Source organism: Schistocerca serialis, chromosome 2, assembly GCF_023864345.2.
Source record: "Schistocerca serialis cubense isolate TAMUIC-IGC-003099 chromosome 2, iqSchSeri2.2, whole genome shotgun sequence".
Classification (NCBI taxonomy): Eukaryota; Metazoa; Arthropoda; class Insecta; order Orthoptera; family Acrididae; genus Schistocerca; species Schistocerca serialis.
Genome location: NC_064639.1, coordinates 790,229,565 through 790,243,368, shown reverse-complemented (window position 1 = coordinate 790,243,368; position 13,804 = coordinate 790,229,565). Strand labels below are relative to the sequence as shown.

At 40.2% G+C, this 13,804-nt stretch overlaps 1 protein-coding gene across 1 annotated transcript; it reads left to right on the top strand.

Moving 5' to 3' along the window:
- Positions 1-5,979: 5,979 nt before the first annotated feature.
- On the top strand, positions 5,980-8,620 carry LOC126458018 (cuticle protein 18.6-like). The gene is made up of 2 exons (XM_050094799.1): positions 5,980-6,011; positions 7,743-8,620. The coding sequence occupies exons 1-2, from the start codon at positions 6,000-6,002 to the stop codon at positions 8,511-8,513; spliced, it is 783 nt and encodes a 260-aa protein (XP_049950756.1). The 5' UTR covers positions 5,980-5,999; the 3' UTR covers positions 8,514-8,620.
- Positions 8,621-13,804: the final 5,184 nt, after the last annotated feature.

Here is a 13,804-nt window from a genome sequence, read left to right as displayed (position 1 = left end):
AATTAGCTCTTTTATATGCAGTTAAGTTAGGCCTTATTTCTCTAAAGGAGTTTTCAAATTTCTTGGTAATACATGATCCTTATTCTTGCCAAATCCTTATTTACCTCAAGTGAAAATAACTGGCTTTCGGTAGAACCGCTAGATGCAGGGTATGATCTGATGCATGATGTAGTTTTTTCCGTTGTAGTGATCGAGGATTGTGAAAGCAAATGAGGTTCTTCACTGGTTTTTCAGTATCTGCATTAAATACAGGAAGACAGAGAAGCAGCATGAAAAGATTCCTGCACCACAAGCTGAATAATATGACGCTAAGAAAGATCTAAGCAGGTTAAAGCGGAAGAAAGGTGAAGTCAGGTGCGAAGGGGCAAGAGGTAATAGATTGAATGGGCAAAGGACTTCTTCCGGCAGCCTTGTGGTAAATGTGCCGAGTAAATGTGATCGCTTGGAGATGTCGTTGTCTAAATGACGAAATGCAATGTGTTGCTTCAGTTGGAAACGGGTGAGCCCCCTGCAGATGTAAGTGTAGGCAGGGCACAACAACTTTTCAGTAAGAATTTGAAAACTGAGAATGCAGAGAATGCAAAGAAAGAGAGTTTTGTTAGGCAGTTATCATGATATTTGTGTAAGCCAACTTTAAGAAGATGAACTAGAATCAGAACACCAGATCACAACTTTTTTTAAGCCTAGTGTTGACCTGTGTCAGACAGAGTGATAGTAGGTAAAGTTCTCACCAAAAAAGACACCGTGATAATAGTATTATCAGCTGGTCAGTAGTATTGATAGAGATCCTTAGTACAAGAGGAGCGCGTCCTAGTAAAGATAGTATTGAAGTAATAGTTCTTGCTGTTACCATGTGTATCTCACAGTTACACTTAGGGAAAAAACGCTTTCTGAACTTGGCTGTGAGGAGAAAATTTGCGATCTCTCGTCGGTAAACACAGAAACCAAGCCAATAATCTCCATAACTTCGCGTGTGATGTATACATTTAAAGCTGCACTGAAGAAATTCTGTATCAGAATTCGAGGTGAAGTAGTCTTTCGAAACAGTGATTCTGTAATTGACTACAGGCTGTTTGTCTTTTAGAGTGTAGGAAGGGTAATCTCTGTAATATGTACAATATGAGCAAATTATATGTTTTGTCTTTGTCATATAATCTCTTTGGTTATCTTTAAAATTAAATAATTTTATTTAAATAATTTTGTCTAGAACTACCGATATGCGCAAATGTTCTGTTTTAATTAATATGTTTGGTTTTTATTGTGTAATTGCTGGTCCTCACTTAGGGTTCTTAGTTATTTTGTATGTAAAAGGTGTCGTGGTTCTCCTCGGGAACGGTAGAATGCAGCGCGCGCAAATTGTGGTTGGCATGGATAGAAAGGTGGAACAAAGAGTCAGTCGGGGACGAGCTACCAAACTGTCAACTGCTCATGTAAAAGTGGTGTATTGTGCTGGTTCCGAGAGAGGCTTTTCCCGACGCTTTCCAATGCCTCGGTTGGATGGATAAAGAGCTGGAACTATTCTGGAATTGGTATCTCTCATCGCCACCAAGAAATGGCAGAGTCCAGCAATTCTACCTGCAAATCCACCTACCAACATGCTATCGTACCACATTGCGCAATCACTGTAATGGAACACTATAGTAATGTACAGTGAAGGATCAGCTCATAGGATGTTATAGTGTACCCAAATACAAGGTAAAACTTGACTGAACTCTTGTACCTATCGCGATTTATCCTCAGTCACGTATTCACTTAGGGTCCCTCCCACGCTAAAGTGTTTACCGAGTGTCCTTTACTGAAGGCATATTAAAATTAATATGGCATTAGAGTGTGCTAAAACTAATATTGTTTGTTGAAAGGATCTTACAAATATCTCAAATTTGTGTTTCGCTGCAGTAAAAGTTCAGAACTGCAACTGTTGAGAGTTATATGTTCATGCTTGCTAAGTACTTGTTTCTCTAGTGTATTGAAAGTGTGTTTAGTTTGCTCTGCTACAGTGGTCAAGATTAAGGACGCCCCTCCATTGAAAGTAGCTCAAATGCACGAAGTTACTTAATTACGGAAAGTTTTAATTACTCTTGCTATTCAAGTCAAATTCTGTACAATATTGGGTGCCTCTTGTGTATTCAAAGTGTATATTAATAGTGTAATAGGATTCACAGTTTATCCTTTATGCTCATGATAAATAACAATTAATAGAAAGACCACTATCTATGAAAACAGTAATATTTTTATTCAAAATTCAGTGACAAATTCAAATTGTTTGTTAGTGATATACATTTAACTTTCATTCTACATAGAAAAGTATTTAGCTGAGAGAGATTTAACCTATGACCTGGACATAATTTTGCTGTGAACTACATTTAAAATTTTTTGTCAGATAGTAAAATGTTTGAAAAGTAATACTGAACCTACGTCCAATTTATGATTCTACAGTGAATATTAATAGTAATGTTATAAAGTCCATTCAGTTTGAATAAGCCCTGAAAGTAATAGTGTGTATGGTTATCTGTTATATTTATGCAAATAGTTTCTTCTGTTCTGTCAGTTCCAACCTTACCGTGAGCATATGCAGGTGTAAGAGTTCATTGCACTCTCGAGTGACAAAATATAGGCTGTGTTTGTCCATTGAAGTTACTTATTTTCAGTTCCTGAATAAGAATGTTACTCATGCTCTTGACTAATTAAGCTGGCGACCGTTTTCTTTATTGTTTGAACAGTGTAGATAGGTAAAACATTGTTTGTTACTGTTTAAATATTTACGTAATTTTGACTTTCACTTCCGATAAGCCACCTCCGTTAGGTATATTACGGACAACACAACTAAATTTCTCTCAGAGGGTAACACTGCTCTGATTCTTTATACTGCAAATGTTTTAATAAAAATGATTTCTTTTATACGAACTACCTCCAGCTTTGAGGTTATAGTATAACAGTAGCAGGCGATAGTGTTACATGTTCACTGCAAGATTTAGATCACTGTTGTTCAAAAACCTTAATATAGTAAATATGGCAATTCAGCATCACGTCTCCAGTGCTGAAAAGTTATTAATAGGAAACATATCTATTTTGCTGTTACAGTAAAGTAATAATTTTAAGCAATTTACTATGTCCTGCTATTCTTTGTACGCCCGATCACGAACGTTCAGTGTGATCGAACCAATTGTAATTTGTTCTTCACAGCCAAATTGCTATAAAAAAAATTTCAAATAAATCAACACCCTTAACTTCTTTATTGAATTTCAATTTAAATTACACTAGAGAACGTCTAAGGCGCTACATTCATGGACTGTACGGCTGATTCTGGCGGAGGTTCGAGTCCTCCCTCGGGCATGGGTGTGTGTGTTTGTCCTTAGGATAATTTAGGTTAAGTATTGTGTAAGCTTAGGGACTGATGATCTTAGCAGCTAAGTCCCATAAGATTTCACACGCATTTGAACATTTTTGAACACCAGAGAACACATAAATACTCCTTCCTAAACCAAAGAAAAAAAGTATAGGACGATAAAACTTTCAATTTACTTTCTCTGTCATTTCAGCAACGAAAAAGAATATTTTCGTTCGTTTATTCAATAATCGTTTATTCCCACTTTAAACAAATGACACAAAAAAATGTACAGAATTTCAGGACATGGTGTTCCCTGACAGATTGAAATCTTCACAAGAAGAGTTAATCTGGAGGTGGCACGGTTGCTTATGTCGTGAGCAGGGTCACGCTTTGGTCGTTGTCCTGCTAATTCTGTCAGTGGATGGGGCTCTACTAGGTACGGCCTCAACCTCAACACGAAAGGAAAGGTAAAAGTGGCCGGGCTAGCAACAGAAAATACAAGGTGGTAAGGTACAGTCATGAATGGTAAAGTACTAATGGTTACAGGTGTCAGAGCAGCACTTTTTTGAAGGTAGGGATTGCAGTAAGTAATAATGTTTTGAAGGAAATCGGTGAAGTAAATAAAAAAGCCCAGTTCTAGCATAAGGCGTACAGACAAACAGTTAATTGTTGAAAATTTTCGGCAGTAATCATGAACATATTTTACATTCATTTTTATATACATCAACAAAATAGGAGTGGGTACGTCCCCTTGACAGATATGCATGTTTGAGTATTGGGAGACCAGAGGTCTGTTAAATGGTACTGGATGTAGGATAGCGTTAAACGGTTGTAGAGCAGAAATGAAGAATAGGGGAGTTTTCATATTAATGCTGAATACTACACGCTTAAGAACACAGGCTTGAATAATTCTTGCTCAGAGAGGAACCTGAAGGAATGTTCAGGAGGAGTAAAATTTATTAACAAACCATTTGTAATAATAAATGTACATAATGAACATGGAGGCAATTGTAATTTATTCATAAATCACTTCGAAACGCTACTGGACAAAACATTCAAATTAGAGTCAGACACAGCCAATGGTAAGGTCTTTATAGAGAGGCCTAATGAAAAAAAGTAGAAAAACCGTCTGGAGCATAATTCTCGAATAAATTCTAATTTCTAATTATTAAATTTCCTCGAGACGGAACATCTTCTGTCCACGAATCAGCAAGGGTTTAGAAACCATTGCCCGTGAGAAACTCAGCTTACCATTTTCACATGAAGGTCAACAGGCACATTCCATGTTCCCAGATTTCCGGGGAGCACATGACACGGTACGCCACTGCAGACTTTTAACGACAGTAGAAGCATATGGAACAGTTTCCCTGAAATATGAGTGGCTCGAAGACTACTTAAATAATATAACCCATTAAGTTGTGCTCGACAGCGAATGTTCATCAGAGGCAAGGGTATCGTCAGAAGTGCCCCACGTAAGTATGATAGGACCGCTGTTATTTTCTGCACACAGGTACATAAATGTGTAAGGTGAGCGGCTACCTGCGGCTGTTTGCTGATGATGCTGCGGTGTACGGGAAGATAACGTCATTGAGTGGCTGTAGGAGGACAAAAGATGACTTAGACAAAATTTATAGTTGTTGTGATGAATGACAGTTTCCGCTAATTGTAAAAAAATGTATGTTAATGCAGACCAGTAGGAAAAACAATCCAGTAATGTTAGAATACAGCATTAAGGGTCTACTGTCTGGTACAGTCACGTTCTTTAAATATCTCGGGGCAACGTTGTAAAGTCATATAAAATGGAATGCTCACTTCAGGACAGTAGTAGGAAAGGTGAATGTTGCTTTCCCCGAGGTATTTGCATTACTTCGAAAGGAAGGTGACTTGCCTTTTCAGCAAGACAACGCACGTTCACATCCGGCTGCTGCGACACAACGTTCTTTTGTTATGTACAACAACTGCCTTGGCCAGCAATACGACCAGATATCTCGCCAAATGAACGCATATGGGATATGATGATGCGGGAACGTACTCGGTCTCCAGGGCCTGCAGGAACCACTGTCGCTTTGCAACAAAAGCAGCAAGATTCTTGGGACAATCTATCGCAGGATGCCACCCGGCATCTTTAAGATGGTTTGCATGGTTTCTAGGTGCTTCAGTCCGGAACCGCGCAGCTGCTACGGTCACAGGATCGAATCCTGCCTCGAGCATGGAGGTGTGTGATGTCCTTAGGTTAGTTAGGTTTAAGTAGTTCTAAGTCTAGTGGACTGATGACCTTACATGTTAAGTCCCATAGTGCTCAGAGCCATCTGAACCATTTGAACGTGTCGTTTCCTTCTTACTTGCCAATAGCAAGAGCAGTTTCGGATTTTCTGTCTTTGTCACCGAGCATAACAGTAATAACATGCTGAATATAGGAGTTTGAGGGCTCTAGTCTGAAGGGATCTGTAAACTGCAGCAGATGACACCACACGAGCGTAACCGATATATCTGGGCATGCGGAGTGCCGGTCAGCTGTTAGGCTGTACAGAGGACCGGTGCTGAGGTTGCGGCAGCACTTCTCGAGTGGTTCCTGTCAGACGAGATTGCCGTCGAGAGCCGTGGACCAGTATATAAGCGGCGGCCGCCGGCTGTCACCGCACACGGCCTCCAGCACTCACCAGCGGACAACATGGCTTGCAAGGTGAGGCTCAGGACACCCTTGTAGTTGACCCGTGATACTGTTTCAATAGGTTCCAATTCTCATATGTTTCACACACGTGGTACGCCGGTCGTGTGTGAAGAACACGCAGTCCACCCAACATGTTTCGCAATAGCTAATTTGTATATTGACTCGTACAGAAAGAGCGTTTTTATAGGAGCGCGCTTCACAGACTTTCCACATTTCAACTGCCGTAATCACCAAAATCACCTACGTAGGTACCTCCCATGCCATTGTAAGGTAGCTGGTGAGAAGTATTTTGTACCCTTAGCGACATCCCCATTAATTTACACCAAAAGCGAGCATTGGAAAATCGATTGTCTGTAAAACACCTCTATTTGGTCTAATATCCTTTTTCTTACTCTCATTTATGGGCTTATTAGAATCTGTCTCTAGTATTGGTGCTTTATACAGGCACAATTGTTTTTCACAAAAAATCATATTTATGTTCCAGAAATCAGGAAAAGATAGTTGCCCATATTCCGAGCAAACCCGTTCTGAGTTAACAAGCCTGTTACAAATGCACCGTTCAATCGATGGAACAAAATTTCTGAACCTCTCTATTGAATATTAAACGCCAACTCTTGAACTTAAATGAGATACAATATTTGTGTAGTTACCACCTTAGTTTGGCTGGGGAAGGGTGGGGGGAGGGGGGGGGGAGGCAAAGGTTTTGTGTGGTATATCACTCACAGTTCACAACGAATTTCGAGCCCTTAAATCAAATGTCGAAATTTGTTCAAATGATCCCTGCCGCATTGAATAGTCGCATGTCTCAAATTCAGTCCTAGGAAGCATGAATTAGCATTCCCATAATGTTTCAAAATATTTGAGGCGGTTACTGTGTTGACCTCGTTAGCCAAACCACTATTGATTTCCTAACCGATATATTTAGCTAGTACTTCGCTCAGCTCATCTTGACGTAGCCCAGATTCTGGTTGCCTCCGCATTTATTCTACAAACGGTGTATGTAACACCGCAGAGAGCTGACTACACACACAGTGTTTCATCATTGTTCGCAATGTGGCTTTATGAGCATAGTAACATTAATCTAGCTCTAATATGTTAGATTTTTCTAAACTATAAACCGTCGGCGTTATCTAGACAGGAAATGACTACGTACATTTACTGTAACATTTTCTTGAACTTAAGTCAAAGTATTTAATAAAAGAGCCTTCATTTCAGCATAATTGAAAGCAGTGGGATATCAAAAGGCATCTGAATCGTACCTTGACAGTTAACAGTCTTGAACTGGGTGAAAATAAATCATGTGTGACGATTTAACAAAGCAAGAATATGGTAGAAGCAAATACACTGCATATAACATCATTTAATTTTGAGTCTTTTTTTAACACAATACATTATTTTTGTGTGAAAATATATTGTAATATCGCGCGGTTTCGGTACAGCGTCAGTCTTTCCGTAACCCACGCATCCGTAGTTTCGGCCATTTTACTGGTGCCTTTTTCCGGGAGCTGACAGCACATTCCGGGCAGCTCCAGGTGAAAAGGCCACGACAGAAAGATCGTAACAATGGATCGGGAGATTGTGGAAACAATGACGCAGTACCAAAATACAAGATTTTCTTAATACTATCAGCAACAGCCTTGAAGCCTATTCTAATATGATGCTTAGTTTTCCTTTAGCAATGTTGAATGCGTATAGCCAGAGGCCTATAGTTGCCTATATGTTGTGCTCTTTGCTTATCAACAGGTGATAATTTTCTTGGCGGCTCTGTCGCTGGCCCAGGCCGGTTACCTGGGAGCACCTGCAGTCCTCGCCCCCGCCGCCCCCATCGCTAGGGCCTACGCCCCCGCTATCGCCGCCGCCCCCATCGCAAGGGCATATGCCCCAGCCATCGCTGCCGCCCCTATCGCCAGAGCTTACGCTCCAGCGATCGCAGCTGCCCCCGCCATCCGCGCCGCACCCGTCGCCGTGGCCGCCGCCGCCCCCGCCGCCGTCGCTGCCGAGTACGACCCACACCCAGAGTACAGCTTCGCCTACAACGTACAGGACGCGCTGACGGGCGACTCCAAGACCCAGCACGAGAGCCGCAGCGGTGACGTCGTCCAGGGCAGCTACAGCCTGGCCGAGCCCGATGGCTCCATCCGCACCGTCGACTACACCGCCGACCCCGTGAACGGCTTCAACGCCGTCGTGCACAAGGAGGCCGGCGCCCATCCCGCCGTTGCCGCCGCCCCCGCCCGTGTGGCCGTCGCCGCCCCCGCCATCGCCGCCGCGCCAGCGCTGGCGTACGGTGCCGGCCTCGGCTACGGTTATGCTAGAGCAGCCTACGCCGCCCCCGCCATTGCCGCCGCCCCCATTGCTAGGGCAGCCTACGCCGCCCCCGCCATCGCCGCTGCCCCTATCGCCAGGGCTGCCTACGCCGCCCCCATCGCTAGGGCTGCCATTGCTGGACCCGCTCTGGCTTATGGAGGATACGGATACGGTGGTTTGGGATATGGCAAGGCTATTCTTGGGTAAACGCTAATGTACAAACTATTCATTCGCATTTTCGCGAATGTTTCTATTATTCTACACTTTCTGTGTAACAAAGTCTGATATGTAAATAAACCGCTGTTCACTTTAAAGTAATAGTTGCTGTTTCCGTTCCTCTATCACGGCGGCGAGCACAATAAAGCTCTTCAACTTTTGTAGTCCTGTCTTCCTCAGTTGCGTGTAATATTACGGTATATTGATAATTTTTATTTATGGACCGTCTGACAGCAACTGAATAAAACACCATTTTAGTGCCATACGCGTTTCGCCTTTATTTTCTGCAAGGGATCATCAGTGGCAGTTTGAGTAGACAATTTATTACATATTACGCCCCTGTTGCATTTATGGTGTTGTTCCTCTTCTTATGAATGCCAATTTGCGGTTTTTTCCCGCATTCTACAGCTCTATGAACTGAACGCTTGTTTCAGTGGCGCTAAAATTGTGTTTTATTCAGTTGCTCTCAGACGGTCCATAAGTAAAAATTATCAATATACCGTAATAAAACAATAAAGCTCTGTTTATGTAATTTCTCTACAACACAGTTACTCGAGCACTTTTTACTCAGAACATTTTGGGTGAAATGCAAATGGGATAACGAAAATGTTCAGTTGGAGACTTTATTAATATTAGATTTCCTTCAGTCATACTGCCCCACTTTCTACTAAACGAAAGTCGTCGTCTGAAGTATTTTTTCAATTATTTTTCGTTACAGCGATATAAATATTACTCAATGGAGATAAATCAACAATTTTTGCATTTGGAAGAAAATTATGAAACTGGATACAATAACGAAATCTACGTTACATTTACATGTGATGAATTAACTTTCTTGGAAAGAAGAAGATCAGATGGAGTAATAAGAAAAATCTATAGCTATTTCCTATTGTCTGTCGGTAACGTGTCAGCCTCGTAAGTGACAATCAACCCAGAGTTTGCTGTTCCTATCTGTGAGACTACCATTTTAGTACTGTTGCAAGTAGACGTAAATGATGAAATTTATATGTTTGTAGATGGTTAAGAAGCGTCTTTTCTACGTCACTAACCATGGACTCCATCGGCGACTAAGTTCAAAAGAAGCCCAAAATTCTGTGTGAGAGGTTAACCACAATGGCTGTCTGTATAACAGCCTTCACATAGAATGACAGAGACTTTAACGTAAGAAGTTGTTGGTAGTGGTGCAGGCTGTTTGCTAAGTCAGATACTAATTCAACGGAATTTGATTGGGGAGGGGGGGGGGGGGGCAGAATAGGGTATGATTTTTAACACTATGTGATACATGCAGTAGCTACCACTCTCGTAAATTATGCTTTCACAATCTGACAATACTGTACACAATTTTACTGAACGGGAGTTCTGTTTGCAGCAACAATTTTTGCACGAATTGTTTCTGTCCTCAGGTCATTCTTTTAGTGCTAAAAATTGGACAACAGAATTACATCTGTCAGCTGGACTTCTCGGTGCATGATAATAACAGTATTTTGCACCACAATATGGCTTTTTTATATATCTGTGTACTGTAAAATAAGATCTCTCAAAGTTGTCTCTACTGAAAGACTCTATGGGGTAGCTGTTGATATACTTGACACCGATCAACAACATGATACAGTGACTTCCGTGGACTAGCACGCATCTCACAGTCGGATAGATGTGAATAAGAGCCGTGGCCTGTAAGAAGACGCTCTTACATCAGTTGGTATGATATTGTTCCAGCCATGGGCGTCCGCAGAATGTTCTTCCGACAGGAGTAAAACTCTTAATTTGCAACTGATTCGATGAATTTGAAAACGTGTAGCAGTAATTAAATTTATCAGGAATTATAAAAACATTTTTGTACCTCAAATTATTGTATTTAACCAGTCAGTATTTTAAAGGTAGATTACTCCGTTATCTAAACGGTAAGCATATTCAGTTGCTTGTGCGTAGTCTACCTTCTTATGTTATTAGTATGAATGTGATTGCCACCGATTTGATTCAGCGATCTAAAATTCCATCATCATATTATTAAATAGAGCGTATTCAACGAGTTATGAAATAAAGCTTGAAATTTTTTTTAGAAAATATTTATTTACACTCTCTTAATGAGTTGTGAAACGAAAATTAAAATTATGTAACAGAAAAAAATCAGAATGGTGGATAACATCCTATTGGATACCAAGAAAAATAACCAACATCAATATCCCTCGAAGTGGAGGACCAAGCTGTATACATCGAATATAGGCTTATTAGATTTGGTGTCATCTAGAACACATTCTTTGCTTGCAAAAAGCATCTGATCATGTTAATGGTTTTATGATTTCTGTTTATTGATGTTGACTGGTATAACTAAGAACTGAACAAAATGTGTTCTTAAATGTACATTTTTCACTTGGGTACGTACAGTGTAACCTAGAGCCGGTAACAGATTAGATGAAAGTGATAAATCTTCTAAAGTAACTCTCAAATTAACCGGTGTAGTCGCCTTTTAGCAGCCTAGAATTGACCTAAGTCACTACACCTCTTTCCAGCTTCTCAAGTAGTGCAATCATACCCTCTCGACTGCTGTAATCGTACAAGGTGAATGGTAGAATTCGGTTAATTGGCAGAATTTTAGGAGGAAGTGGTGGATGAGTAAATGTGACAGCGTATAGAGCACTAAAGCGACCCGTTCTTTAGTATTGCCAGAGTGTTTATGATCCCCACCAGGTCTGATTAGAGAAAGACATCGAAGAAATTTAGAGGAAGCGTGATAAATTTGTTGGTCTTATATAGCTTGTCTTGAAAGGTCCATCCTTTCCACGTAATACTTCTTATTTCTTATCCTGTTTCCATCCATTTATTTATATTTTGTACGCCACATCGTTATCTTAACGACACGTTTGTTCGTTTGGCCCACAAGGATACTCCTTGGATCTGTCTTAGTACCTTTGTTTCCATTGCCCTTGACAATTGTTTAATTGTTTCGTTTCTGCCATAGTTTCTGCTGAATATGTTAAAACAGGACGCATCATTGTTTTATATATTTTTGTTTTTCCCTCACTTCTCATAGTTTCTCCGTACAATACTTTCCAGGCATCGGGCTATCATTACTGCCATTAACTTGATATTTCACTTCTATGGTCATGTCTTCATAGATGGTGATAGCAGTCCCCAGATAGTTAAAGCTGCTCACTTGTTCAATTGACATACCATCTAGTTATAATTTACATCGTACAACTACTTTCGACGCTACCATATTCTTAGTCTTTTTAGATGAGATTTCCATGTAACATTGCTTAGGTGTTTTATTAAATTTATGAAGTAAACTATGTAAATTATACTCATTATCTGCTATCAGTAAAGCATGCTCATCATGACATGTAATATATACCACGTTATTTCCCATTTTATAGACCAATTTCTTTCTTGTATCGTCAATGATGTGGTCCATTATTAAGTTGAACGGGAGTGGGCTTAATGAGTCTCCTTGTCAATTTCCTTCACGTGGTATAATTTCATTTGTGTATCGTTTGTGTGTTTTAAGTCTCGTTTTATTATCTCTATATCTATCTTCTATAATTTTCACTAAACCCATTGCTGCTCCCTTGTGTCTTAAGGTCTGAATTATATCCTTTTTTCTTTTCCTAACGAAGGCTTTCGACAAGCCAACGAAGCAGAGGTAGGCTGGGTTATTAAACACTATGGATTTCTCCAGTACCTGTCTTAAAGAGAAAACTGCATCTATTGAGATCCTGTTTTCCCTGAATACCTGAGAAAATTTAGGGAACTAGTGTCTAAACCTGACTGGAAAACGGTTCTGTTGCACACGATTCGCTTAAGAACCACAAAGATAAGACAAATTGGGGCTCGCACGAAGGCAGGTAGACTGTCACTTTTCTCTCGCAGTATTTGTGAGTGGAACAGAAAAGTCATGTATCGTACGGTAGTTTGCAGAGTATGTAAGTAGATGTAGATATCACAAAATCGATAATCAATGACCTTTCAGACGATGAAACGAAGTTACTTCCCTGTTCAGAAGAAGCTGGGGTATTTTAGAAAACTACTCAATGATATTATGTGAAATAATGAATACAGTGCTCACGACATGAACGAAAAATATAAGACACGTACTTTCCTCAGAACTAACCCCACTTAAATTAAAGTCTACCAAAAACAAGAGTATCAGGGAATAAAGATATCTTCTAAGATAAACAGGAAAGTATCTACCTGTAAGCAACAGCTCTTCACTGTTCCATAGCTCCTATTAGGCACAATGCAAAATACCGAAGAAAATAATCCAGAAATCTTAGAATATGCATTATGAGAAGAGATAGGCAGTTAAAAAAGGTAAATATAGTATATAGTGCAGGAAGAGGTAGTTAGAACCATAGGTAAGGTGGAATAGCAAATGCTACAGTGATTACAGATGCACTCAGCATTTCAGAGCATTTTAATAAGTCTCTTATATGTGTTGCTGAAAAGAAGGGGTTATCAGGTTCAGTAAATGATCCCATGAAAGCTCTGAGATGAGGCATTACAAATAACTTCAGCATATTTTACTTTTAGTGATATTCATATTATAGTCTCTCTTCGATACACTATCCATTCCGTTCAATTGATCATCCAAGTCCTCCATTATCTGAGAGGATTACCACTTCAGCGGCAAACCTAAGTGTTTATTTCGTCACTCTGAACATTAATTCTCTTTCTAAATATCTCTTTGGTTTTCTTCACTAATTGCTGAAAGTACAGACTGAACATACCCTAGCCCTTACCTCACTCCCTCCTCAACAACTGCGTTCCTTTCATGTCCTGTTCCCTCAGCAGCAGTCTGATTTCTGCACAAGTTGTAGATAAACTTTCACCTCCTGTGTTTTATCCCAGACAATTTCGGAATTTGGAATAGTGTATTCCAGCCAACGCAGTCCAATACTTCTGCAGCCTATCTTCTAAGGTAAGATGTACCCTCAGCATTTCTCGCACGTTCCTTCATTTCTATAGAACTCAAATTGATCTTCCCCAAAGTGGTCTTCTATTCATGTAATAATCTGTGTAATATTCTGTTCGTTTTAGTACTTTGCAACAGTGACTTACTCAAGTGATCGTACATTAATATTCATAACTGTCTTCTGGGTTAGAACTGTCACACACTGGCTTCCAGAAATAACTGCAACAAAGTGCCTTTTATAATGCTTCAGTTATTAGTTATTTACCATGATCGGTTTCGAATCGCCTAGCAACTCCTCAGCAGATAATACACACTTTTAATTAGTATTAGGGGCACTGTGTGGTTCGTGTAGCTGTGGCAAGATAGAAAAAAG